This window comes from Pezoporus occidentalis, unplaced genomic scaffold (assembly GCF_034315485.1).
Source record: "Pezoporus occidentalis ecotype Australia unplaced genomic scaffold, CSIRO_AGI_Poc_V1 ctg122, whole genome shotgun sequence".
NCBI lineage: Eukaryota > Metazoa > Chordata > Aves > Psittaciformes > Psittacidae > Pezoporus > Pezoporus occidentalis.
In genome coordinates this window covers 783722-808188 of record NW_026913016.1, presented here as the reverse complement: position 1 = coordinate 808188, position 24467 = coordinate 783722, and the positions used below count along the sequence as shown (strand labels likewise).

The 24467-nt window shown below is 41.9% G+C and overlaps 2 protein-coding genes across 5 annotated transcripts in view; both read left to right on the top strand.

Moving 5' to 3' along the window:
- ITM2B (integral membrane protein 2B) overlaps positions 1 to 14918 on the top strand; it is a 30050-nt gene extending 15132 nt beyond the window's left edge. The window contains exons 2-6 of one of the 2 annotated variants that reach the window (XM_062607358.1): positions 4956 to 5084; positions 7142 to 7345; positions 9339 to 9449; positions 13000 to 13150; positions 14189 to 14918. In XM_062607358.1, the coding sequence (XP_062463342.1) occupies positions 4956 to 5084; positions 7142 to 7345; positions 9339 to 9449; positions 13000 to 13150; positions 14189 to 14277 (684 nt within the window). In that variant the 3' untranslated portion in view covers positions 14278 to 14918. Of the gene's footprint in view, positions 1 to 4955; positions 5085 to 7138; positions 7346 to 9338; positions 9450 to 12999; positions 13151 to 14188 lie in introns of both variants that reach the window. The other variant, XM_062607357.1, reaches the window with a different exon arrangement.
- An 8063-nt stretch (positions 14919 to 22981) lies between these two features.
- RB1 (RB transcriptional corepressor 1) overlaps positions 22982 to 24467 on the top strand; it is a 217540-nt gene continuing 216054 nt past the window's right edge. The window contains exons 1-2 of one of the 3 annotated variants that reach the window (XM_062607350.1): positions 22982 to 23176; positions 23418 to 23535. In XM_062607350.1, coding sequence (XP_062463334.1) covers positions 23082 to 23176; positions 23418 to 23535 — 213 coding nt within the window. In that variant the 5' untranslated portion in view covers positions 22982 to 23081. Of the gene's footprint in view, positions 23177 to 23417; positions 23536 to 24467 lie in introns of those variants that run through there. The other 2 variants (XM_062607346.1, XM_062607349.1) reach the window with 2 other exon arrangements.

Here is a 24467-nt window from a genome sequence, read left to right as displayed (position 1 = left end):
AGAGAATTCAGTTTATACAGCAATGGTCAGTATTTTATTTCAAGACTTTTTAGCATCCCTCATTAAAAAACACATTTAGGGAGACATCAGTAACTTACCTTCTCCCTGCTCCGCTAATTAAAGCTGCACTTGGTCAATATTTGCCTTCAGGAGGCTCAGTCTGCCCCACTGCACTCTGTCCATCCATGTGAGCTAACTGTCATGTAAAAGACCTCAGAAGAGAACTGTTGTGAACAGCTTATAGCCAGTTCTATGCACACTAATTGTAAGATTTTATATGTGTGTATATATATATATGTACACACACACACATTAAATGTCCAGAATTATGCATCTGAGAATAACAGTGCGTATTATGCTGAGACATTTTTAGTAATATTTGTAATAGTAATATTCTGCATCTGATTTTTCTGTGGATCAAAGACTGTGTGTTGGTACTGAAAGACATTTCCCCCTCGCAGAATTATTTTTGTTGCTGTTGTATCTACTTTTAAATTGGGCCATTATTTTTTTGCATAGGTGCACAATGGTCCTGCAATATTCTGGACTCCCCACAGCATAACCATCTTACCTGGTTTAGGTGGATCCTTACTTCACTGGTTCATATGTTGGTGTTTTTTTAAATCATATTAATTGATGTGGCCTTAATTCCTGCAAAGAAATGAGGTCTGATAATCTCACCCATTTTCATATGAACTAGACATATGCCTTGTAAGTTTTTAGACTGCTTTTCTTTATAGTGTTAAAGCAATTATATTCCACTATGTACAAAAAGCCACAAGGGGAAAATCTAAGTAATTACCAAGTCTAATTATACCATTTGTGGCTCAGTTTTGGAGCTTCTTAGAAGAATTTTGTGCTGTTACCCCAAACATGAATTTGGTCCTTTCTGAAATTCAGCATTTACTTAAAGAAAAACAAGTAGCATTGAAATTGAACAGTGAAAAGAGCAACAGAATACATGGCCAGTAGCTGTTAATAACTGCAAATGTTTGTAGGTTTAGGGGGCATTAACATTTTTTCTTTCTTTTAATCCACTCATAAATATGTCTCTGTGATGATTTCTCTGTAGTTGAGAGGTGCTTTGGTAATTAGTTTGTGGTAGCATTTGTCTGCCCCCAAAGTGTTTCATTAGCTACTGTGGTCACCGATGAAGGCATCGTCATGGTAAAGTGGACCTTCTCTTACCATCTTGAACCTTCTTTGTGAGAAGAAGACAGATTTGAATCTTGCCAATCTCAAATAACAGATAATTTAGTACATTTTCTATCTAAAGTAGTTCCTGCAAAGCTTGAAACTATTCAGGTTGGGAAATTCCAAACCATTTAATTTTAACACTGTAGGATTTAGTGTACAAGTGGTAGAAAGGTGCTTCTGTTTCATGTCTTGTCTATGGGAAATAGGCTAATCAAATGTTTTCCAATTAGAACAATCAGTTCATCGAGGGAAACAAGCCAGTATTGGGCTTGCATCCAGTTCCTCCTAAGGTGTTTTGTATCAGAGAAGATTAGTTCTGTGGCATCATCTTGAGGATTCACCAGGGAGTTGGAAGTACACAGGGTAGTGATGAAGCAGAAGAGGGAAAAGAAAAGGACCGGAACAGCAATAGTGAGTTATTTCTGCTCACAAAAGTAGAGAAGGATATTTTTAGAGGTCAGTCTTGACCTCAAGTACATGATGCTTTCTTTTGTCAGATACCTCTGGCAGCGGAAGGCTGACCTAGAGAAAAATTAGTCACCGAGGCTGCAATATCATGTTGTGCTCTGGCTTCAGAAGCCATCGCTGCTATCTGGGAACAAAGTGCAGTGGGAACTATGTGGGGAGAGGTGCTAATTCAGCACTGTCCCTCTTGGTAGGGATCATCTTTCACTTAATGTATTTTTTCATTCAGAACATGAGTCACCTGGAAGGAGGGTGAGCATCCATCACACTTTCTTCTCTTGCAGTGCGGATGGTCCTTTATATAGCGAGGGATGAATTAGTCTTTTGGGTCAGTTCATCCCAAACTAAGCTGTCATGGCAGCAGTACAGCAGCTTAGCCACAGGACAGCTACTAATATGAGTATAATTTAGCTTCAGTAGGGTATTTATAATAATTCAAGGTGGTTTTAAACTGCTGGATAATGTACTTAGTTTTCAAATTCAGAAGAGGAAATCAATTCTGTGTTCTTCAACAGCATAAAGTGTTTTCAGTGTTACTTAATGCATATGGTTCCTCTACAGTGAGATGCAAGACCTTCATGCATCCACCTAAGCAAGAGGCTAAACTGGGCTTGAACTCTTGCTCTAAATCTGGTGTGCTGTTTTCAGTAGACTATGGACAAACAAATGCAATAGGCAACTACAAATACAGAATAGCTTAACATGCTACCACTGGGGATGCCTTCAGAAATAATAATGATTAAATTTACCTGCTGTTAGAGGATAAGGAAGTTGTATTAAACCTGTTGTTTACCTGTCTCCTCATATATCAAACCAAAATTCTTTAGGGTGTAATACTCCAAAACTTCTTCAGGTTCCTCCAACATGGTAAAAGTTACTTTTACTGATTATTTTTGTGGCCTGTGCAAAATTAATTTGACATTAATCCCCATTACCAGGTAGGTGTTCACACTGTGTGTGCCTTCTGCACCGTTTCCCAGATGCCTATTTTGCTAGTCTTCCTGAACTTAGAAAATGATCTAAAACTGGAAGAGGCAATTATTGCACTAATGGATGATTCTGCTTGGAGTTTAAAAAGTGGGGGGTGTAAAAGCTGCACTGGGAAAGAATAAAGATACTCTGTATTCTTCACTAGGGAATATTTTGGCATTCTATCCCAAAGCGAGCTTGCTGTCCTTTTTTTCTGACATTAACTTACAACAGTTTAAATGACATTATTTTAAAAAGTTTCTATCTGGTGCCCTTTATGCTCTGAAATGCCTGGGGAAATAGTTACCTAATGATACAGGGCAACATAAAAATAAAAATCCTTGTTTTACCTGGTTTAGATTTATAATTGAGATGATTTATAAAAGAATCCACAGTGAATCTTAACCTGACCTGAAAGTTAATTAGATTACCATGGGTATTATGTCCTATTCTGAGTCTTTGCAAACAGCCAGGTTAAAAACCATGCAGCCAGTAATCCTGCGATTCTTTACACTGAATTCCTTAAATAATTAGTAATGTAAAAGCTTTTAAAAGCTGCTACTTGTCTTTTCAGTCTGCTTTTTCAGGCCATGGCAACTGTTTTCTAGCCACGCTCACTTTGTCTTGTAATGTATCCCAGAAATGTTGGTTGGAAGGGGCTTCTGGAAGTCATCTGGTCCAACCTCCCTTTAGAAACAGGATGGTTGCCAAAGCAAGATCAGCCATGGCTTTGTCTAGTTGAGTCTTGAAAACCTCCAAAAATGGAGATTTCACAATCTAATTTACTGCAGTAGTTCACAAGGTAACGTAAAACAAAATCTGTGAAATATCTTCACTTTGACTCTAAATATTTCCGAATCAGATTTTGGCAGCAGTTGCCTGGCAAAGAAGCTGCACTGCCATTGCTGTATGAAAGATAATTGCAATGTACTGTAAGGGTGGGTTTCACATCACCTAGTTTTAGCTGCATATGAAGTAGGTACCTAGTTAAACAAGGAGTTTCCCCCTGTAACCAGTGAAATCAGTCCCTCCAAAGACTGTTTCTCCCTCTTGGGGATTGTTGGGATGAGTCTGTCTCAGAAAGTGCCTCTTTCTCCCTGCCATTTACAGGGAGCGTCCCCTAGCATTAGACTTGCTTAGATGGCTTTGGCTGGATGAGGGGAATTCCTTCCAATCGGGCCAAGGCAGTGTGGGGACTACACCCACAACTTTGATCAAGTGGGAAATCATCCTCATTAGCAAATGCTGCAAACCTGCACCATGAGGGGAACATCATCTGTCAGAACATCGACTGGCAACCAGAGCTATCAGCCTCCTCAAGTGCTCTTCTCATGCTCTTCCCCCATTTTATGGTTTGGGGTTTTTTGTTTATTTGGCCATAATGATTTTGCCCTGGTCATCACTCTACCCTACTGTTGTTTCTGTTTTTTTTTTTTTTTGTTGTTGTTGTTGCAAAGGGGTAATGAATTACTTTGTATTTCCTTGAGTTCTGGTATTTCCCCAGGATTGCCATGGCTTGGAAGAGGGTGACTCAAAAAGACGGTTTGTTGATTGATTTTTTTTTTATGGATGCAAGTTATGCAAACACTTGGGGGAGGAAAGAGCATTGTAAAGTGGCTGATAGAGGAAAGATTTTGCAAGCAGCAGTGTATTGCTTAGAATGCCTAGGGGGACTGCATGGTTATGCAAAGTAGTGCCCCAAGGGGGAAACATCTTGTCATTCCTTTAGCATAACATGAACAGCAGAAGGAGGTGTGGCCAGCAAAGTCTCAGAGCAGAAAGGTTCCTTAACAACAACTTACAAAGCATTTTTTTTCATACCCACTCGTATTATTCTCTTTTGTCGTGATGGAACAGCATAAGAAATGGTATGTTTTGCTCTCCTTATTACCTTTGATCTTTTGTTGGTTCTTCAGGTTCACTTAAATTGCATATAAAGATAAAAAAGAATCTGACCTTTCTGAATTGGCTTCCTGGCTGTGCTGATGTTGCAAGAGGTTGACTGAGAACAGTTATTTTTCTGTAAAGTGGCTCACTGTGTGCTGTTAGGTTTCTCAGGAGATTTTGTTACATTTTTCTCTTCCGTAAGACTGAAGTCTGCTGATTTAGTCAGTGACAATTGCATTAACAATTACTGTTAGTGCAAGTATTCCTAATAGGGGTTTTAAACTTTACCAAATAAAATGTATCTCCAGACAATTGTGATAATGTGCATATAGGCTTTTCTGATGGATGCAAGGTTTGGACTTGTTGGGCCTGAAGTATCTGGTGTCACACATGTCTTGGGAGCAGTGTGCTGAAGGTCTCTCCCTGATACACTGCAGGACCCTGAGGATGCTGTGCCTGTCGGGCAGAGGAGGGCCTGGTGCTGGTGCATGTGCTTCGGATTGGCCTTTATGCTGGCTGGGGTGATCCTGGGTGGTGCCTATCTGTACAAATATTTTGCATTCCAGGTAAGTCAAATACATTTCGTTATGGGAGGGTTGTGTTTTTCTCTGTTAATGCCTTACATTTAGAAGAGGGAGGAGGAACAAAATACTAACCCAAACAACCTTTCTGCTTTTTTTTTGTTTCCAAAACGTAAGCATTCCTAAAGGCAAAATATGTGGCCTGCTCTGAAGTTAGCTATTAGCAGAGGAGAGCAGAAGCAAAGCTGGCATATAAAAGGGAGCAGCACTTTTGGAAATCTTACTTTGCAGAGGAAGGATTATATCTAAGTAGGACTTGGGCTCAGGAACTGCAGCGGTGTCCCAGATTTTCACCTGCTCTCTCTCTGTTCCACAGTGATGAATACTGGAGGTGGATTAACCCCTTGAAAACCTCCTTGTCTGACCCCAGGTTTCCTAGACACATGCAGCACTGCTCATGCACAGGAAAGGGACTGCTTGTCAAAGTGCAGTGATTCTCCTGCTTCCTAGCCTCCAGAGGGATACAAAATACAGGCCCTGCGGGGCACTTGGGAGAAGCTCAGTCAACGTGGTTAAACATGCTCTGTCAAGTCTAATCCACACTGACAAGATCAGACCTCTGACAAAATGTATTTTCAGTCTTTAACAAGCGGCACTGCTGCAGTGGGAACCCTTTGAAGACACTGGTGCCAGGGAAGTGGAGCATTTACCCAAAATATGGGAGACCTGAGTTAAATGTTGCCTTCCTCAGGGAGAATTGTCACTGGGCAGCACTGGATATATGCTGGGATGTTGCCCAGGTGGTGTGAGCACACCCTCTCTCCTTCAGAAACTGCCAGGGTTGCAAGATTCACACAGAAAGGGAGAGTATAAGTGAAACATGAATCCCTCTAGCCCTCTGGTTAGTATAAGGTATAAATTCTGTGTTCTTGTCCCTGCTACTGGGATTATTGTTTTTCTCCCCATTTTAGTAGCTGCAAAGGAGGAAGGCAGAGTGATTAAACATGAGAAATTCTAGCTGAACTTGCAGTTTATAGTCTCTTTGCCTGTCACATTAACCTCATTCATAGGGGAGCAGTAGTATTGCAAGTGATGCTTAAACAGCATAGTGTATCTTGGTGGATTAACAAACTGAGAGTAGCTGAAGGCCCGTTGTAACACTAACTCATGTTCCATCCGTTCCACCTGCAGTGCTCCACCTTTCACATCCCAGTTAGCTGAAATGGAAGGTGCCTTTTCATTCAGATTTGTTTATGTCAGATCTGGGTTGAAGGAAACATTCAGGAATTGAGCTGAATTGCACTGAAGACGTGTTTCCAATTTAGAACTTGAAATTGATGGCATGTGCATATACATAAGTTACATGTTTCTAAAACTATCTGGCATATAAATTTGGGATATGACTTCCTCTGACTCAGGACTTTAATTTATACTTCATTTAAGTAACCTGCCATGTGTACTGTGACAAAATTGGTTGTTTTATTTTCTGTTATTTGTTTGTCTTTTAAAACTGTTCAGAAGTGGTTTAGAAACTGACTTTCAAAACTTTTGAAGCTTTGCAAAAACTTAAGCAACTTCACAGAATAATGAAGGTTGGAAGGAAACTTTTGCAGTCACCTGGTCCAACCTACTGCTGCGAGCATGACCAAATTTGGAGTTAGACTTGTTTTTTAAAGGTGATCTGGATGATCAGTTTCAGTATTTTAAGTTGTAATTATTGACCACAGTTAAATAATAATTTAACAATAATGTGCATGTATATAGATGTAGGATCTTCATTATCTTTCTAAAAATAAGATACAGTGTGCCACAGCTAATGGATGCAAAACAGAAGACTAGATTTTAAGAACCTGCTTTTGGGATCCTGTTTTCCTTGAATTCCAGGGAAGGGCTCCCTCTGGGTTCAGTACAATCAAGGTTTTACCCATGGTCCTGTTGTAGATAGATAGCAACTGGCTCCTGCTCTGGTGTATAGGTCAAATTAAAGGGAAAACATTTCATTTAGGCTGACAGGTTTTTCTTCTCCACTGTGCTTTGAGAATATTAGTTTTAAACTTGTAGGCTGATGATGTTTTTGTTGCTGGGTTGTTTATTTTTAGCAGGGTGGCGTGTATTTCTGTGGAATAAAGTACATTGAAGACGGCTTAAGCTTACCTGAGTCTGGGGCAGAGGCTCAGAGTGCTCGCTACCATACAATTGAGCAAAATATTCAAATCTTGGAGGAGGAAGATGTTGAGTTTATCAGTGTGCCAGTCCCTGAGTTTGCTGATAGCGATCCTGCTGATATCGTCCATGACTTCCACCGGGTAAGAAATACTTCTGAAGAGCTTGAAAGCATTTAAAACTGGAAAATTACTCCCCCTCAGTCATCCTGATAAATGTACTCCCTAATTATTGTAGTGGGGGAAAGCAGAGGGTGGAGGAGGCTGCAGAAACGTTTTGATCAGCAGCAGGCTGCAAGCAATTATTAACTGGGCATACAAAGTACAGCATTGTACAGTCATCAGGAGGGAGTCTGTAAAACACCATTTGCAAATACAATTCTGTTTTTAGAAAGGGAAAAAATCTTAGAGCTGTTTCCTTTTGTTAGTATGAGGAAGTAAAGAAAATATAGTTTGTGCTGTGCTAAGTCCACCAAGCCAGAATTTGACCAGCTGCTGTGGTGCCAGGGGAGTTTGGAAAGGGCTGTCATAGCTTTGACCTCAGTTTGCAGGGACTGGTTGCTTCTGACATGAGTAGGTTCAGGCACCCCGAGAGGTGCTCTCTGAGCATGGCTCAAAAAGCCCAAAGCAGCAGCAGAAAGGGAAGGAAGCAACCAGTTGTCTGACCTTGGAAGAGAGCTCTTTTCTCAGGTGCCTTAGGAAGCCTTGTGCACCACAGGCTACTGTGATTCCTAAAGGCACTGAACTAGGGTCTCAGAACATTTTTAGCTGTTTCTTTCTTTTTTGGAGAAACAACATTGATAGGGATCATGGTAATGATTTTTTTTGCTAAGGCAGTTGACAGGCCTACAGCTCTCGATATTGGCGAGATCTGTAAAAGATTTAGAAGCCCTTTTTCTCTGTAGCAGCCTGATGAAAGCTGTCTGATAGCAATGAAATGTTCTGCAGCTGGTTTTCGGGAAGCTGAATTTCTGTGAACATTTGAAGACTTCACTGAGCAGCTTTTTAAAGCAAGGCTGGAAAAGAATAGGGAAGTGTCCTATTTTTTTAATGCAAACCTCAGAGTTACAATTTTCCAGGCAGAATGGGTTCTATCTATCAAATATTCATAACCAGATCTGGAGGAAAACATTGCTTGCTCAAGCAATGTCATTTAATATTCCTGAATATATTTAGGGAGCTTCTGTTAAGAGTTAGAGCAAAGACTCTAAAGAGGAAAAAAGAGGGGGGCTGGGAAGTATCTAAGAAGTGAATAGGGACAATATTGGAAATTTACTTTTTGATTTACTGGGTTAAAGGCTCTGCTCTAAAGGTCAGTGCAAGGATCATTTGCCATAGGCACAGCACTTACTCCAATGTAATGAGATTAACTGCACTGATGATTGCTGTCCTGGTACTATTTTGACTGTTGGGATCTTGGTGCTCAGCATTTTATATACGTCTGCAGCCTCGGAGCTTTCAGCAGCTTGAGATAACGTGTTTAGCAGGAACAGATGCAGTAAAACACAGCTCAGTGAACAGAGCCATAGGATTCATCAGGATAATTCCGGAGTTTTTACATCTCTGTCTTTATAAAATAATGACAAGTACTGCCATCCAGGTACTATAAAGATAATTATTCAGTTAGGAATAATCATTAATGCTTCAAGCCAGTATTATTTTTGAAAATAAAAGGATTTTTGCTGTGTTGTCTGTGACAGTATTTTATTTTCCCTTCTATATTCTGTTCTTACCAGTGGTATTTCCCTTTCCGGTATAACAAAAATATAAAAGCATGGAGAATAGAGCAAGGTTTTTGCCCTGTTGTTCCAAAATGCAGGCACTAGGAATAAATGAATACTATACTTGATTCCATAACAGCTCGGCTACACCTTTGTAATTTCATTACTGTGGTGCATTTGAGCTACTTATCGCCTGCTGCCTTGCACTAATCCCTGTCATAGATTTAAAACTCTTATCGAGCTGCCTTTTATTTCTGCATTTACCTACCCTCAAATTGGGGTTGTTTGGACAGGTTTTATAGTGAACAAAACAATAATTTGAAGAACAACACGAGGCAATAGGACTTTAGCAAAGTCTATATGTGAATTTTCTGATGTTCTTGTAATTTTGATTAAAATAAATACTTCCTCTACAGAGACTCACTGCCTACCTTGACCTTAGCCTGGATAAATGCTACGTGATTCCTCTCAACACTTCTGTTGTTATGCCACCAAAAAATTTCCTGGAGCTGCTGATCAACATCAAGGTACGGTTAAACAGTAAGTGATTTGCTCCTAAAACAGGGGAAGAGGAGACATTGTACCCCCAGCTAACTCTGGCATTCACACAAAGCTCATGTATTAGTTAACTGATCACTAGAGATTTTTGCAAAGAGAGAAGAAAGTCTACAGTGCTCTTAGTTAATTAATTACCATTGTGAAGGAATTGTTAATTTGAACAAATGTGATTTTATTTTTCCATGGTACAAATTTGGCTGACAAAATCATGTGAATGTGGTGTACCTTGACTCTTTGATAGTCTTGTGTGGTTTTTACTTTTTAATCCATTGTGGCTAAAGCTTCCATGAAGCATGTATGTACTGGACTAAGACTGTTTAGCTGACATGCCTGAAGTGGATATACTGGGAAACTCTTCTAACATGGCATTGTTTGAGGCATGGGTCCCTGGGGTTGGCTCCTAATTTGACCTGATCTGGCGGCTTGAGGGTGTGAGGTGTATTGGATCTGCTATGCACACTCTGGGAAATGAGATGTGGCACACATCACACAAGGTGTGATGGGCTAGCACTGCATCCAAGTTCATGAGGCTTCCACCAGCCTTGAGATTCCACCTTCCTGTTTCCAGGCAGGTTTTGTTGTAGTAATGACAATTTGGACTGTATGGTTAGCAAAACCCACTTAAGAGTCTGCAAGCACCAGACCTTCAGAACAAGATTCCTTGGCCTTAAAAACAAGGACCATGGAAAGGACAGAGATACCACAATCGCTGAACAGCCCAACATGAGTTTTCAGTATCATGTAGTGGGAGCTCCTAATGACTTCCCAGCAGGGTTTGATGATTGAACACTACTGCTGGGCTTGTGGTGCTGGCTGGCTTGTCGCCACCACGGGGACATGATGTTCTGTTAGAAGGAGAAACTGGGTGAAACATAATGGCTTGTGAAATAGAGGAGGCCAAAGTAGAAAATCTAATGGGATCTTTTACTAATTTAATATGAATCATCTTTATCTTTCTTTTTAACTCTTACATATGTATGTTTTAATGCAGGTTTGTATAGTGTTTGTCTTGGTTTCTTTATAGAACAGCAAAACACTCTTGGTGGGGAAGAGAGCTGATAACTTATGTCTAAGATTTGGGGGAAGTGTTACAAATTTCATTTTACTGGGCTTCTGTAACTTCAGAATTTTTATTATTGTCTTTGGGTTTGCATCTTCCAAAAAAGGCTTTGGAATTAGGCCTTCAGGAACCATTTCAGCCATTTCTTAGTGGTTTGTGTATATAAATGAATTTCATGTGAGAAATGACTTCACAAGTAAGTCCTCTGCTGCGTTTTTGCTGCCTATTTTGAGACTGGCTATTTAACCGCACTTTCATTTCCCGTACACAAGGATGAGGTGGTGTCTGTAAAATTCAGTGACCCTGTATCTTTTTATTCTGTGTATGCTGTTCTGTTTCCATTTTTAGTTCACACAAATTCCACTGTTAAAATCTGTTAATTTCCTACTTTGTTGTTAGCACTGAATCAAATATACTTGGTTTACAAGTAAGAGGATAACCAGGCATCACGCATTTAATTGGAAATCTGTGCAAAAGCGAACTGTTTTGATCATTGTCCCAATCAGCGAGTGCCCTAATTTTATGAGACATCTGTTTAATTCTCATTGTATTAACAAAAAGCTGTGGGCATTTGATGTCTCAGAAAATCAGGTTAAATGTTTTGTAACTGAAATTTGGGAAACGGTTCTGCAAATGCACAAAGTGAGTAAATTTCTGCTCGTTGTCCTGCGGCCACACTGGTTGCACAAGGAGAATATGTATGATATTAAAGTGCTCGTTTGATTAAAATGAGCTCTGAATACATGCAGAGGGCATTTTATGAAAGTGGAAGTGCTATGGGCTGTTTTGTTTCTTAGGCTGAAATTATGGCTTTCTTTTAAAGAACTACATTTCTATATATTGATACAGTTTGCTTGGATGTGCAGACAGTGAAAGGCCTCCTTTCCTTGGGAAGCAAAGCGGAAACCCAGGTCTAATATTTGTTCATCCACCTCCTTCCCATTGCTGAGTCAACTGGCCAATTTTAACCATATGTGATGCACTGAGTGTCTCAAAGATGATGATATTTGTGGCTGTGCTGGATCTCAGTGCTCAGTAATTGCTTGTGCAGCAGCTAGGCAGAGGATATTCCCGCATTGAGTTCTCCCTCTTCCTGCACCCCGCAAGAGGGCTGAGAAGGCCATGTCCATGGAGTGGTCCAGGAGGTCCTGTGGTTTAGAGGGCACAAGCCCAGGAGTGTCCTCCCAGGCTGCCCCAAGGCTTCAGCACCAGCAGTGCCCACTCTGCCAGTGCCCTGCCCTGCTGAAATTCAGGAGACCAGCAGTTAAGATACAGTAATTTACAGCAATTTAATTACCAAATATCTAGTGGGATAATTTGGGAGTGTGAAGTCTTCCAAGCTCTTGCTTAAAAAAAATTGCTGTTGTTTTCCTCATAGTACATGCTGAAGAAAATTTTCATAATTTAAAGTGAATTTTAGTCCTTTCTTTACTGAAGAGAACAGCATTCAGTTGGTGACTCTTCAGTATGTCACTTGGACTGAAAAGGCAGTCTTGTTTTGCAGTGGAAATTTCAAGTTGTTTTTTGTCAATACAGCGATCTTTCACCACGGAAGGTGACTTTGTTTCCATAGTAAGTGATCATTTTATTTTAAGCAAGCAAGCAACACCTTCTCTACTGCCATAAACGAGAATCACACTAACAGGATTTCTTAAATGAAGCAGTATTTGAAAGAATTTGATGGCCATTTACCAGTGGCAGTCTTGGGAAATCAGCTGACAGCCAAGTATGTGCATCTTCAGATGCGTGCAGCCAGGTGTGCGCAGAGCTGGGTTCCTCCATCATTTCAGCCATGGCAGAATAACACAGAACGGGCTGCAAAAGGCTTGGGAAGCCTTCACATCTCCTCCTCTTTCAGCATGTTGCCTTAAAACACCTGATAATACCACTATGACTTTCTAATACCTTTCCACAGGAACAGTTGTGGGAATCACCATAATAACTTACAGGGCTAGAGGGTTTTGGGTTTGGCTTGAGGGTTGTGATCCACACTGCTCATGGTGTCACACGAGGCTTCCCAAAGTCTGTAGGCTGTTGCTGGCATGCTTCATAGCAGCTCCATGTGGAGCATGTTTCTGCCAACTCCTCTTTGGAAGCTCCGTTGGGATGTTGTTAATGAAGTGAAAACTGTGGATGGTTAAGTGCAGGACTGATCTGGGACAGGGGGTGCACCTGGAAGGAAACATTTCTTCTCTACTGAACCCTGAAGTTACTGTGGCAGGAGGGTGGTGGATGTGTGCATCAGTGGACATTTTGTAACCTTTTTGAATATAACCATTATTTATCTCCAGTGCAGTCACGTATGCGTTTACAGTAAAAATCCTGTGGGTAATACGTATTTTAAAAGAATTCTATGAAGATATGTCACAGCTGAGTTAAAGAACACTTCTAAAGTGTTTCTTGTGTGCTCAGACCAGGAAAAGACAGCTTTTGACAGAGCTGTTACATTTTTTCAACAGGCTGGAACATACTTGCCTCAGTCCTATTTGATTCATGAACAGATGATTGTTACTGATCGCATTGAAAATGTGGATCAGCTGGGATTCTTTATTTACCGCCTCTGTCGCGGCAAGGAAACTTATAAACTACAGCGCAAAGAAGCCATGAGAGGTAAGGTTCCTCCTTCCATCTTTGGAGTTGGCAGAAAGTTTAATAAATAGGCTTGATTGTGTTGAAAGAAATCACTCTTATTAAAGCAGGTGTTCCTTATGGCGGTAGCCAGCTCCGTGGGCTTAAGTACGTCTGATATTTTCTGTGGAGCTATGGAAATAAGTCATTTTATTGTGCAGAAGTACTTAAGGCCCCATAAGCTAGGAGCTGCTAAAATGTGTGTGTGTGTGCGTGGTTGTGTTTTCTGGGGTTCAGGCTTTCATGGAGGCCTTTATTTAATACTTGTTTCTTGACCCACCAACTCCAAAACAAACAAAAAAACCAAACAAACTCACTTTAATGTAAGAGAAACCATAGCCTTGTAGTCCAAGTTCAGAATTGTGACTTTTTACAAGGGCATGTAGTGATCTGACAAGGGGGAATGGCTTTAAACCAAAAGAGGGTACATAGGAGGAGCGTTCTTCACTATGAGGGTGGTAAGGCACTGGAACAGATTGCCCAGAGAAGCTGTGGATCCCTGGCAGTGTTCAAGGCCAGGCTGGACAGGGCTTTGAGCACCTGGGTCTAGTGGAAAGGGGGTTGGAATGAGATGATCTTTAAGATCACTTCCAACCCAAACCATTCTGTGATTCTATGAATTGTAGATTTTTTTTGTCATTAAAGCCATTTTTAAGTTAGTTTAGTTACTGGTTTACTCCTTCGCTGTTCCCTCACGTCCCCACAAGCATTTTTGTAGGCACACAGAGAGGGAGACTGAGAACTGATCTGGGTTCAAATTAGCCTGTGGGGGAGTTGGCAAGTTGGCTTTAACTAAAACCAGAACTGGGATTTGGGTCACTACACCATCAGGATTGCTGCCTGATGACTGATTTTCTCCATATGAACGTGTGCCTGTGTGCATTCCCTCTGAGGAGGGGATCAAAGAATAGTAGTTCTGATTTCTGATGACATCATAGCAAATGTAAAACCATTGTGTCACTGACATGCCATCATCCCCTCTTCTCTTTGCCCTTCATTGTTCTCTGCTAACACAAACAGGAATTCAGAAGCGGGAAGCTGTCAAGTGCCGAAAGATTCGACACTTTGAGAGCAGGTTTGCTATGGAGACACTCATCTGTGAGCAGTGATGAGCAATATTCTTGCTACCGGAGACTTGCAAACTACAGTGTGACCCCACCCCTTGTGTTGTGTGCAGTGATTATTTTTTAAGATTTTCTGTTATGTAAGTAGAGGACAGGGCTTTACTGCTGAACACCTCCCGTACTCCTCATCTCGTGAGACATGGCCTGTCAGGATGAGTTAAGATATTTTCCTTATTTCCAGGTATGGTGTTCTTCTTATATTTGAATAGCAATTGTATAAAGACTTAGTTGCTAGCGCCTTTCATGTGATGAATCTTGAATACTAGGAAGAAGAGGAAGTCTTTGAAATATCCACCAGTTTTTAATTCAGTAAAATTGAAAAGAATTATTAATGTACAAATGGACTGCAAGAGCTACTTCTAACTGTAATATTACCTGCTATATAGTTTGTTACAGCATATAGCCAGACCTGTATTTGACTCTCCCTAACAAAGTGCAATTTGTTTCATTTTTAAAATATTGTCATATTTACCTTTTTAGATTGATTTCTGACTCGATGTTTTAAAATGGCAAGTGTTTGCTGTAACAATCTTTTAGAAGATTAAGAAGTAACTTATGTTACTAACTTGTATATAATCCATGTATGTGCAATGGAAAATAAACCTTATAAACCTGTTTGTCTAAAAGTCTTGTGTTTTCTTTTGCTATTACTGGTTTGTTGTTTTTTGTTGTTTTTTTTTTTAAGAGGAGGGGACTACAACTAAATGTAAAAGTTAAAATTAAAGCTTTTTACTTCTGGTGCTATTTTTAAAAGCGAGAAGATAAAAGGGAATAGGCGATAGGGGTGGCTGAGAAATGAAACATGAATAGAGAAGCATGTTTTTTCAGTTTTTTCTTCATTTAAAGGCAGTATGTGCTGCTTGCTGAAATTCTGGTTGGTATTTCCAAACTGCATACAATAACAGTGGAGATCCAGAGCTGACCTGACATGTTAATGTCTGAAATCCCTGTCCTGAGTATTTGTCAAATGAAGAGCATAACGTAGAGTGTACCACAAGTCGGGCTGACCCAGCTAAGAGCCAGGAGTGTTCACAACAGGCAGGACAACACCAAGCTGTGTGATGCGGTCAACACACTGGAGGGAAGGGATCCCATCCAGAGGACCCTTCACAGGCTTGAGAGGTGGGCCAAGGTAAACTTCATGGAGTTCAACAAGGCCACGTGCAAGATACCATACCTTGGTTGGGGCAATCCCAAGCACAAATAGAGGCTGGTGGAGACTGGACTGAGAACAGCCCTGAGAAGGACTTTTTGCAGTTGACAGTAATCTCAACATGAGCCAGCTTTGTGTGCTTGCAGCCCAGAAACCAACCATATCCTGGGCTGCATCAAAAGGAGCCTGACCAGCAAGTCAAAGGAGGTGATCCTGTCCCTCCAACTGTGTTCTCGTGAGACCTCACTTGGAGTATTGTGTGCAGTTCTGGTGTCCTCAGTGTAAGAAGGACATGGAGCTGCTGGACAAGTCCAGAGGAGGCCACAAAGATGCTCAGGGGGCTGGAACATCTATGAAAAAAGGCTGAGAGAGTTGGGCTTGTTCACCCTGGAAAAGAGAAGGCTCTAAGAAGACCTTAGAGCAGCTTCCAGTACCTAAAGGGGACCTACAAGAAATCTGTAGAGGGAAGCAGGAATGGGATAGAGGGTAGATTTAGACATTAGGAAGAAATATTTTACTATGAGAGTGTGAGGCACTCAACAGGTTGCCCAGAGAAGCTGTGGCTGCCCCATCCCTGGAAGTCTACAAGGCCAAGTTGAATGCAGCTTTCAGCAACCTGTTCTAGTGGAAGGTGTCCCTGCCTATGGCAGGGGGTTGGAACTACATGATCTCTAAGATCCCTTCCAACCCAAACCAAGAGTCTTCATTAGGAACTGTAGTGATAGGACAAGGGGTAATGGGTTAAAACTTAAAACAGGGGAAGTTTAGATTGGATATAAGGAAGAAATTCTTTACTGTAAGGGTGGTGAGACACTGGAATGGGTTGGCCAGGGAAGTTGTGAATGCTCCATCCCTGGCAGTGTTCAAGACCAGGTTGGACAGAGCCTTGGGTGAGACGGTTTAGTGTGAAGTGTCCCTGCCCATCCATGGCAGGGGGTTGGAACTAGGTGATCTTAAGGTCCTTTCCAACCCTAACTATTCTGAGTCCATGATTCTAAGAGATGATTTATGATTCTTCATTTCCCTTTGTTCAACCTCAGGGCATTCTTGTCAGCCCATGTGCTTGAGCTTTGCCAGTTAATCTGGAGCTACCTCAAATATCACTGATAGTGTTCTGTATTGTGTCATTTGCACTTAAAAGTGCAATTCCTAAAACAAATTTGATTGTTTTTTATTGATATGATGGGGATCCTTGTAATGGCCACTTCTGTGGAGAGGAGTTCAGGATAAGATGTGTCATAGTACCTGTTGTTTTGAAGCTGGTTGCAAGGAAAATATTGGGTGAGAAAAAAAGGGAGTAACATCAAAAACATGTCTGGAAAATCTCCCCCAAAATCTACTTCCAAGCTTCAATGATATGGGAACTGACTTGACTTTCTGCCCAAATTTTGAGCATTGATTCATCAGGAAAGTAGCATAATCTTCAGTATAATATTTGCATATTTGTTTGCAAACCCCCCACTATTTAAACTGATTTTTAGATAATCTGCCCCATAGGTGTCTTTTGTCTTAATTTAATTTAGTCAAGAATCTTTGGACTAATCTTAACTTTTAATCTCTTACAGGATCTTTTCTTAATACAGAGGGAGGATGCTTTACTGGGTTTGGAGCCATTATACAGATGTAAACACGCTGTCATCCTGCTTCCTGCTATTGTGAATGTTTGGATCGAGATAAAATAATTTGTTTTAAAGGAAGTTTCTTAAATACACAATACATTTTTTTTTCCTTCATCTGCATTTGGCTTAATTTACAGTTTATTCTTAGTGTAGGTGCATTATATATAAAATGAACAGTATGGTTATTATTTTCTAAAAGCTGGACTTCTTTAATCCATTCTTGATGGTGCATGGCAGTAACAAACATCAAAACCTCACATAGATACAGGTTAGATGCTCATGTATAATTTATATTTATATGGCTATACTTTGGACTAGATGTAAGCAAGCTGGAAAACCTGATGGGAAAGCTTCAGCTACAGACATGCAGGATGTTGCAATTGTGTGCTTAAGGTCAAATGTATGTCAGGGCAGGGTTACGGGAGCATTCTCTGGAGCCCTGTGTGACATGAGAGCCCTGATGAAGTACTTTTAAGCTGTTTCCCACTTCTTCATGAGCTGAAACATGGAACTTGTTAATTTTTAAGTAAGTCTTGCATCATCTTCAGCTTGTTTTCAAGCTAAAGCTCGGTGAGAAGCTGTGATCTGTGGTGTGTTCTTTAACAGCGACACCGGCACATGAGGCTGCCGAAGGGATGGCAGAGGGGGCAGAACTATGTTTGTTCTCACAGACAGGAGGTTTATATGATCTCACTGCACACCTGGGTACCAAATAACTTCTGAGCCTGTTGGATGGATGGTGGAGGGAAATTTATTTCCCTCAGTAGCGCAGAAATAAACTCAGGTACACTGAGGGGAAGCTCTCAGTGCGCACTTACATCTTACCAAATGCCAGGTGGTTTTTATGGGAAGATCAGCTAAAACACCTGGGGTGCAGGAAAGCTCCCATTGAACTTGTGTCCTCTTACACAATGCCAATGAAGTATGGGACACAAGTCCACGCACAAAAATAGTTCTGGGAGCTGCTTGGGCTTTTTCCCCTCTTAAATAATAAAAGAGTATAATAAACAAACCTAGTGGTGCCTTACTGAAGAAAACCACATTTGCAGCCCAGTGAATTCCAGAAAAGAGTCAGGATAAAAATGACCTCATTGAACAATTATCTGTGCGAATATTTCTGAAGCTTCTTGTAAGAAAGAAAATGAATCCTAATGCTGAGACACATTTTGTCCCTGAAGCAGCGAAATAAAAGCAGCGCCACTGTACTTATTTGGTGTCAGGGGATGTGTTGCTCCCTTGTGGGCCAAGAGCAGCCTCTCATGTTTTGGTAGGTCTTTATGTGTGTAAGGCTGTTGAGAGCAGCCGATGTGTATGATCTATGCTTGTAAAGCACAATAAAAGCCTCCAGTCTTCCCTGCTCCTCTTGCAGCTTTAGTAAAAAGCCACAGGGCAAGTTTTGGCATGAGGAAGATACTGAAGGCCTGCAAGACACAAAATGGAAGAGTTTGGTTACCTGGCACAAGCCCATCCCCTGGAAAGGTGGGTACATGCTTTTGTTCCTACAAGTTGGGTGGGAGGGTGGAAGTCTGACGCATCTGTGTGAGCAGAATCTTGTGGTTTGGAAATGCAAGCAGAGCTCTACTGACTGACATTGCTTGTTCTAGCTGCAGGAGGGTTATGTTATGTTACTGTCATGGAGGAAGCAACATGGAAGGGCCCATAGTACTGGTATCATACCATGATTTTTCTGGAATGCTAGACAAAAACGTTTTCACCTAGCTAGGATATTTCACTGCCACGGCTTGGTAAAGAGTGCTGCCATCTTAGGCACAGATAGAAAACCCCAAGATCATGGGGTGGTTCAGTTCAGCGCAATGCCTGTGTCTGTGCACTGCAGACTATGGCTGCTAATTTTCAATTGGTTTTCAGGTTGTTGGTTAAGATTAATTTGATTCCTGAGCAGTGCTTCCAGTAGAACATTTTCTGCTTCTTGTGGGCTTGGGAAATCTTGCACGAGGAGGCATAGAGAGCCCACCAGCAGCAGGACAGGGTGTTCCCCGTGCTGGAGCGCACTTCCTCAAGTGGTGAGAGGAAGCAGAACTTTGGCCTGAGCAGGACAGGAAGGGAGGGACTGCAGCGGGGTCATTAATGTGGCCATGTAATTTCAAGCAACAAGAAGTTGTGGTTTGTTGACCTTTGTTTCAGTACCAGCTGGCAGTACCAACTGAAACAAACTGCCCTGCAGAGGGGGCACAGGGAATGGTGTTTTTTTTCTGCTGTAATTGCACTTGCACTGGCAGTTTATCTGGTCAATTGCACCAGGCAGGGATTTTATTTTTAGTGGCCTTGTCCTCAGTGCTAGCACAAACCTAAAAGAGACACGACTCCAACAGCCATTTTCACTTACAGAGAACATGCAATGTCTAAGGTCTTTATACAGTTATAAGTAGTTATGATCTTCCTATAGTCAGATAAATACTATTATCCAAGGAAAAAGAGAAAAAAAGTGATGCTCAAGTCTAAAAACTTTGATCAATACAAAACCTCTCTAAACTAATATCAAGGGGAGAGCATCAGAAGTATCCGTGCAGTGGCCTGGGTCGAGGTTTTGCATATAGGTATCATATACATACAGATGTTTCTCCATCCAGCAACAAGAGTCACAGTGTCCTTTCAGATCCCAGCAGCAATTTGGTCAGACACTGGTAGAGATTCCTGCCTTAAACTGACCACCATGGTACCTGAGACTCCAGCAGTGCACTGCGTAATGCTCTGAGAAGAGGAAGTCACAGATGTGTGTAAATGTGGAGCTAAAATACTGTTTTTATTAATAATGTGTATATATGGAGAGAGGCTTTGGACTGTTATAGGAGGCAATATCTAACAAGTATCTCTGTTTAGAGAGAAATGGGTTGAGTTTTGTCACAGTCCCTATGGATTTTGCAACACTGTAGAAATATTAACTTTTAGAAATTGTTTTTATCCTTCATATTTTGAACTGAGTCTTCATGTAGGATAATTAGGAATAGGATACTAGGAACCAGGCTCACCAACAAGGGGTACAACAAGATCCAGAAGAACTGGTTTTATCATAACTGTAATTGAAGTGGTAGAGGTCTATGATAATGTAGAAATAAGCAGCTAGTCTTGGTATACCATGAGGTGCACTTCAATCAAGCTTCCCCCTCACATACATTTTAATGAAAACAAAAAAAGTAGCAAGTTTCTATCATATCTGAGCAGTGAGAGTCAAAATAAAAAGGCTTGGGTTTATTTGCAATGGAAGCATGGCTCCAATTCCTACCGGCAACTGACATGAAACTATAGCAACAGTTTAAAATGAAAAAAAAAAATCAAGGTAATAAAATTACTTAAGACTGTGTAGCATCTGGAAACAATGAGTCAGGACAGCCTGACTGGGCAATGTTTCACAGACTGCCATCTGTCTATGACCTGCACTTTAAAAGCTGTTGCAGCACGATGTTTAGAATAAAGATATTGTCAGGTCACATGAGACGTTATTATTAATACTCTATTTGACCTTGCAGTGTTTCCTTTGTTTCTTGTAAGCGCTGCTTTTCTTCTTTCCTTTGTCATTTTATTCCAAAAGCCCAAAGGCTCCATTTTAAAGAAAATGTTTCAAATAATCATCATAGCTAACAAGGAGGGCAGGGAGAGCTCAGTGATTTACATATGGTTTTACACATGCATATGCCTTTCTGTGGAAGTACATGCATACTCATTAAGTTATCTTGTTGCAGTTTGGATGTAGCTACTACTTCTGATGCTCCATAATGGAGGACTACAGGTTATTGTAGCTCGATTCATCTGCTGACTCCCTTTTTCTCCCTCCAGTTGTAACTTGAAGCATTCTGAGATTATATTTTGGTTGTCTGGGAGCCCTAAATGCGTTGCTTGATGAAAAAGCACATAAAATTTGATTTGAGAAGGAGCTTGGCACACCAACAATTTTAGAAAATTAGTATTTAGACTGAGTGTGGTTGTCAGCTCTTTAAAAGGATATGATGTTCCCTGAGCACTAATGCACAGAGGGTTATGACAGCAACACAGATTCTTTGCCTATCATGTGGATGATCTAGGGCCTGGCTCCAAAACCATGTTAAAGCAGTTGTGAGGGATGCGACTCAGGAGGGTGTTTTGCCTTCTCGCTGACAGCTGGGAGGGTCTCCACTGGCTGGGACAAACTTTTCTGAGATGTTTTGCTCTCACTTTATATTCTTCCGTGCACCTAAAGCCAGTGTGAGGAGAGGACAATGGCCTTGTCTGTTGCTCAGGGGTTAGCTTACTTTTCCAAGCTGGTAGATCTGCCTTGCTGTTCCACTGCAGACACCATGCAGCCCCAGGCTCCAAACCTTCCACAGCATCTGGTATCATCTGACTACGAGAAGTACTTAAACGTGCTTAGAACCAGGGCAAAGTTACTGTCACAGTTTTACTAAAATCATAAGGAATGTCTAAATTCCACTGCAGTCTGCAACTGAACCACCGAATTTTGAGTTTATGTACTTGGATTTGCCCCAGAAATCCCATTTGTTCTGTATTCACTTTACTGTAATTGGTTTAATTCTAATTATGAATCAGAAAAAGACTGTTCTCCTGTTTGAAAATAAGTTAATGAATATAAAGAAAAAGCATGAACAAATTAATAGTGTGTCCATCTTAAAAATACTTGGGAATTTTTATTGTATACCATAGTTGTACTGTTTTTTTTTTTTTTAATCCAGAGCTTTGACAGCCATCTCACTAAACCAAGTTGATTTACAGATTAATAAATATGTGCATGTAGTAGAGAGTCCTTACATACACATATTTTTGCTTTTTCCAAGTTCTCATAACAAAAATCTGAAAGTAAATATTCTAGTTGCTTGATGCAGTGATCTGCCTTCTAAATGTGGATATGTGATTGCAGGCTACACAGTAGATCTGTTACGGTCTCTGCATCAGGGCACTGGGGATTTTAATATTGTTGTCTTAAAATCTGAAAGATGCCTCAAAGCCTGGAGAATTTCTTATACTAAATTGTAATATTATGTAATTGTAATGCACAGCAGTTTTTTAGAATCATAGAATGGATTGGGTTGGAAAGGACCTTAAGATCATCTAGTTCCAACCCCCCTGCCATGGGCAGGGACACCTCACACTAAATCGTATCACCCAAGGCTCTGTCCAACCTGTCCTTGAACACTGCCAGGGATGGAGCATTCTCAACTTCCCTGGGCAACCCATTCCAGTGCCTCACCAACCTTACAGTAAAGAACTTCTTCCTTATATCCAATCTAAACTTTTCCTGTTTAAGTTTTAACCTGTTAGCCCTTGTCCTGTCACTACAGTCCCTAATGAAGAGTCCATCCCCAGCATCCCTATAGGCCCACTCCAGATACTGGAAGGCTGCTATGAGGTCTCCATGCAGTCTTCTTAGTAGCGCTTGGATGAATGTCAGATTGAGATGGTCATAGAGGATTTGTATTTCTGTTCTGCTCTATATCTGTATGGTTATTTACTTTTACATACAGGTCTGTGATTCTTCCCATGTCAAAGAAAAGATGTATCGACTGCCTCCAGCTTGTGGAGTGCCCGAAACACCAGAAATAGCAATGCTATCGCCTCTGGAGGGCCGGAACGACTCTGGAAAACCTCTCCGCCCCCGCCCCACAGCCGCTACCTCAGGGGGCCGGGCCGAGCCCCGCCCTCGCCCCGCCCCGCCCCGCCCCTCCCGTCTCTGCTCGCGAGCCGTGGGGCGCGCCGTCGCTCACGCTACCGGTGCGTAGAAGCTCCGGCTCTCATTGGCTAGCGCGAAGAAAGAAGCTGTTCATTGGCTGAGCGGCTGGTGCGGTTAGCTTCCTCTTCCGGGTTCCGGGGCGCGCTGAGCCGGTCTGTGTGCCGCGGTCGGGCTCACCGCTTCTCCTCGTCGGCGGGGAGGGGTAGCCGGGCCGCAAGTGACGGCAGAGCGGCTGGAGGGAACGCAGTTTACCCGCAGTTTGGGAGGGAGAGCAGCGGCTGCCCGTAGTTACTGCCGTCTGCGGCGGGCGCTTGTACGGCGGGTCCCAGAGGCCGCCATGCCGCCCAAGCCCCCCCGGAGGGCGGGCCACGCCGCCGCTAAGAGCCAGCGCGCCAGCCCGGAGAGCGGCTCTGCGCCGGGCTCCGCATCCCGGTAAGCGCCGCCTGGGCCGGGGCCGTCCTGTGCGGGCTGGAGGGTGCTGTGGTGGGCCGGGCTTGCGCCGGGCCGGAGGTGCTGCCGCGCTCCCGGTGCCCGGCGGGGTAGGTTGTGCCTCTGTCCCGGCTCCTCTGCTGGGTGGGGCCCTGTCACCGGTGCCCTTCCGTAGTTCTGGGCCGGATATGTAGTCGGTGTCGTGCACGGAGATCCCGCTGGCGATGGCTGTTGCTTTTCCTAGGCTCGACATCGGCGAAGCTGATTTCGTTGGGCTCTGTGATGCTCTGAAAGTGTCCGAGGGCGTGAGGGAGAAAGCCTGGAAAACGTACGAGAGTTTATCGGCTGCGGATGGAGCTTTAGTGAGTACCTGCTGCTTGTAGTTCATCCCTGTGGTGTGGTGTCTGGCCTGTGCCCGAGATGAAGTATTTAACTCTGGGGAGCAGGTGTCTTTCAACCAAGGCCTGTGCAGCATGACTGTTTTTACGAAGTGCCGTTTGACTGAAGTTGGATGTTGTGCGTACCTATATAAATCAGTTTCTGTATATCTCCTTTTCTTGTTAAGGTTTTCTAATAAAGGTATGGAATCAAGAGGTTTTTTAGGTTACTAATCAATGACAGTAGAAAACGATGCTATGTGATTAGCTAATTCTTTAAACCACAAGTTATTTCGAATATGTCTGAGTCAACGTTGTACTAGTCATCCTGTGTTTCTGTGCATTCCTTCCAGTTGCATCCTTTATGAGGCTGCAGGTGGGGTCTGAAGAAGGTTGTTACAAATAAGTGTTTGCATGTTAAACACTTTTTTGCTTGCATGTTAAGCTTTATGTACTTATCACTCAGGTATTTCCGTTCAAAGTTAGTCATTGGGCATGTGTAAGCAGATTAAAATGTTATGGCCTCTTCTGTTTGTTTTTTTTTTTATTTATTCCTTCTTAGTGTATTACTGCTGTCTCAACAAGCTTGCTTGTAGAACAGCTACAATGCAATTAAATCATGACTGAGGCTTTGTTATACAGACCGAATTAGAATGTAAGATACCTTGGGTCTTATGCCTGCTGTGTGGGCTAGCATCCACGTATTAGTTGCAACTTCTGCAACTTGAGCTGACCTGCCACATCTGTACTGTCACTAGTAATACCTTGTGGCTTTCAAACCACAGCATGGGTATACCTGCTTTTGATGCATCTGAATTTCATAACACAATACAGTTTACAGTGTGGAAGAGAGACTGTGTACAACTTTTTAAGCAATAGATGCAATTTCTGGCCATGGATCCAAGAGAATATTTACT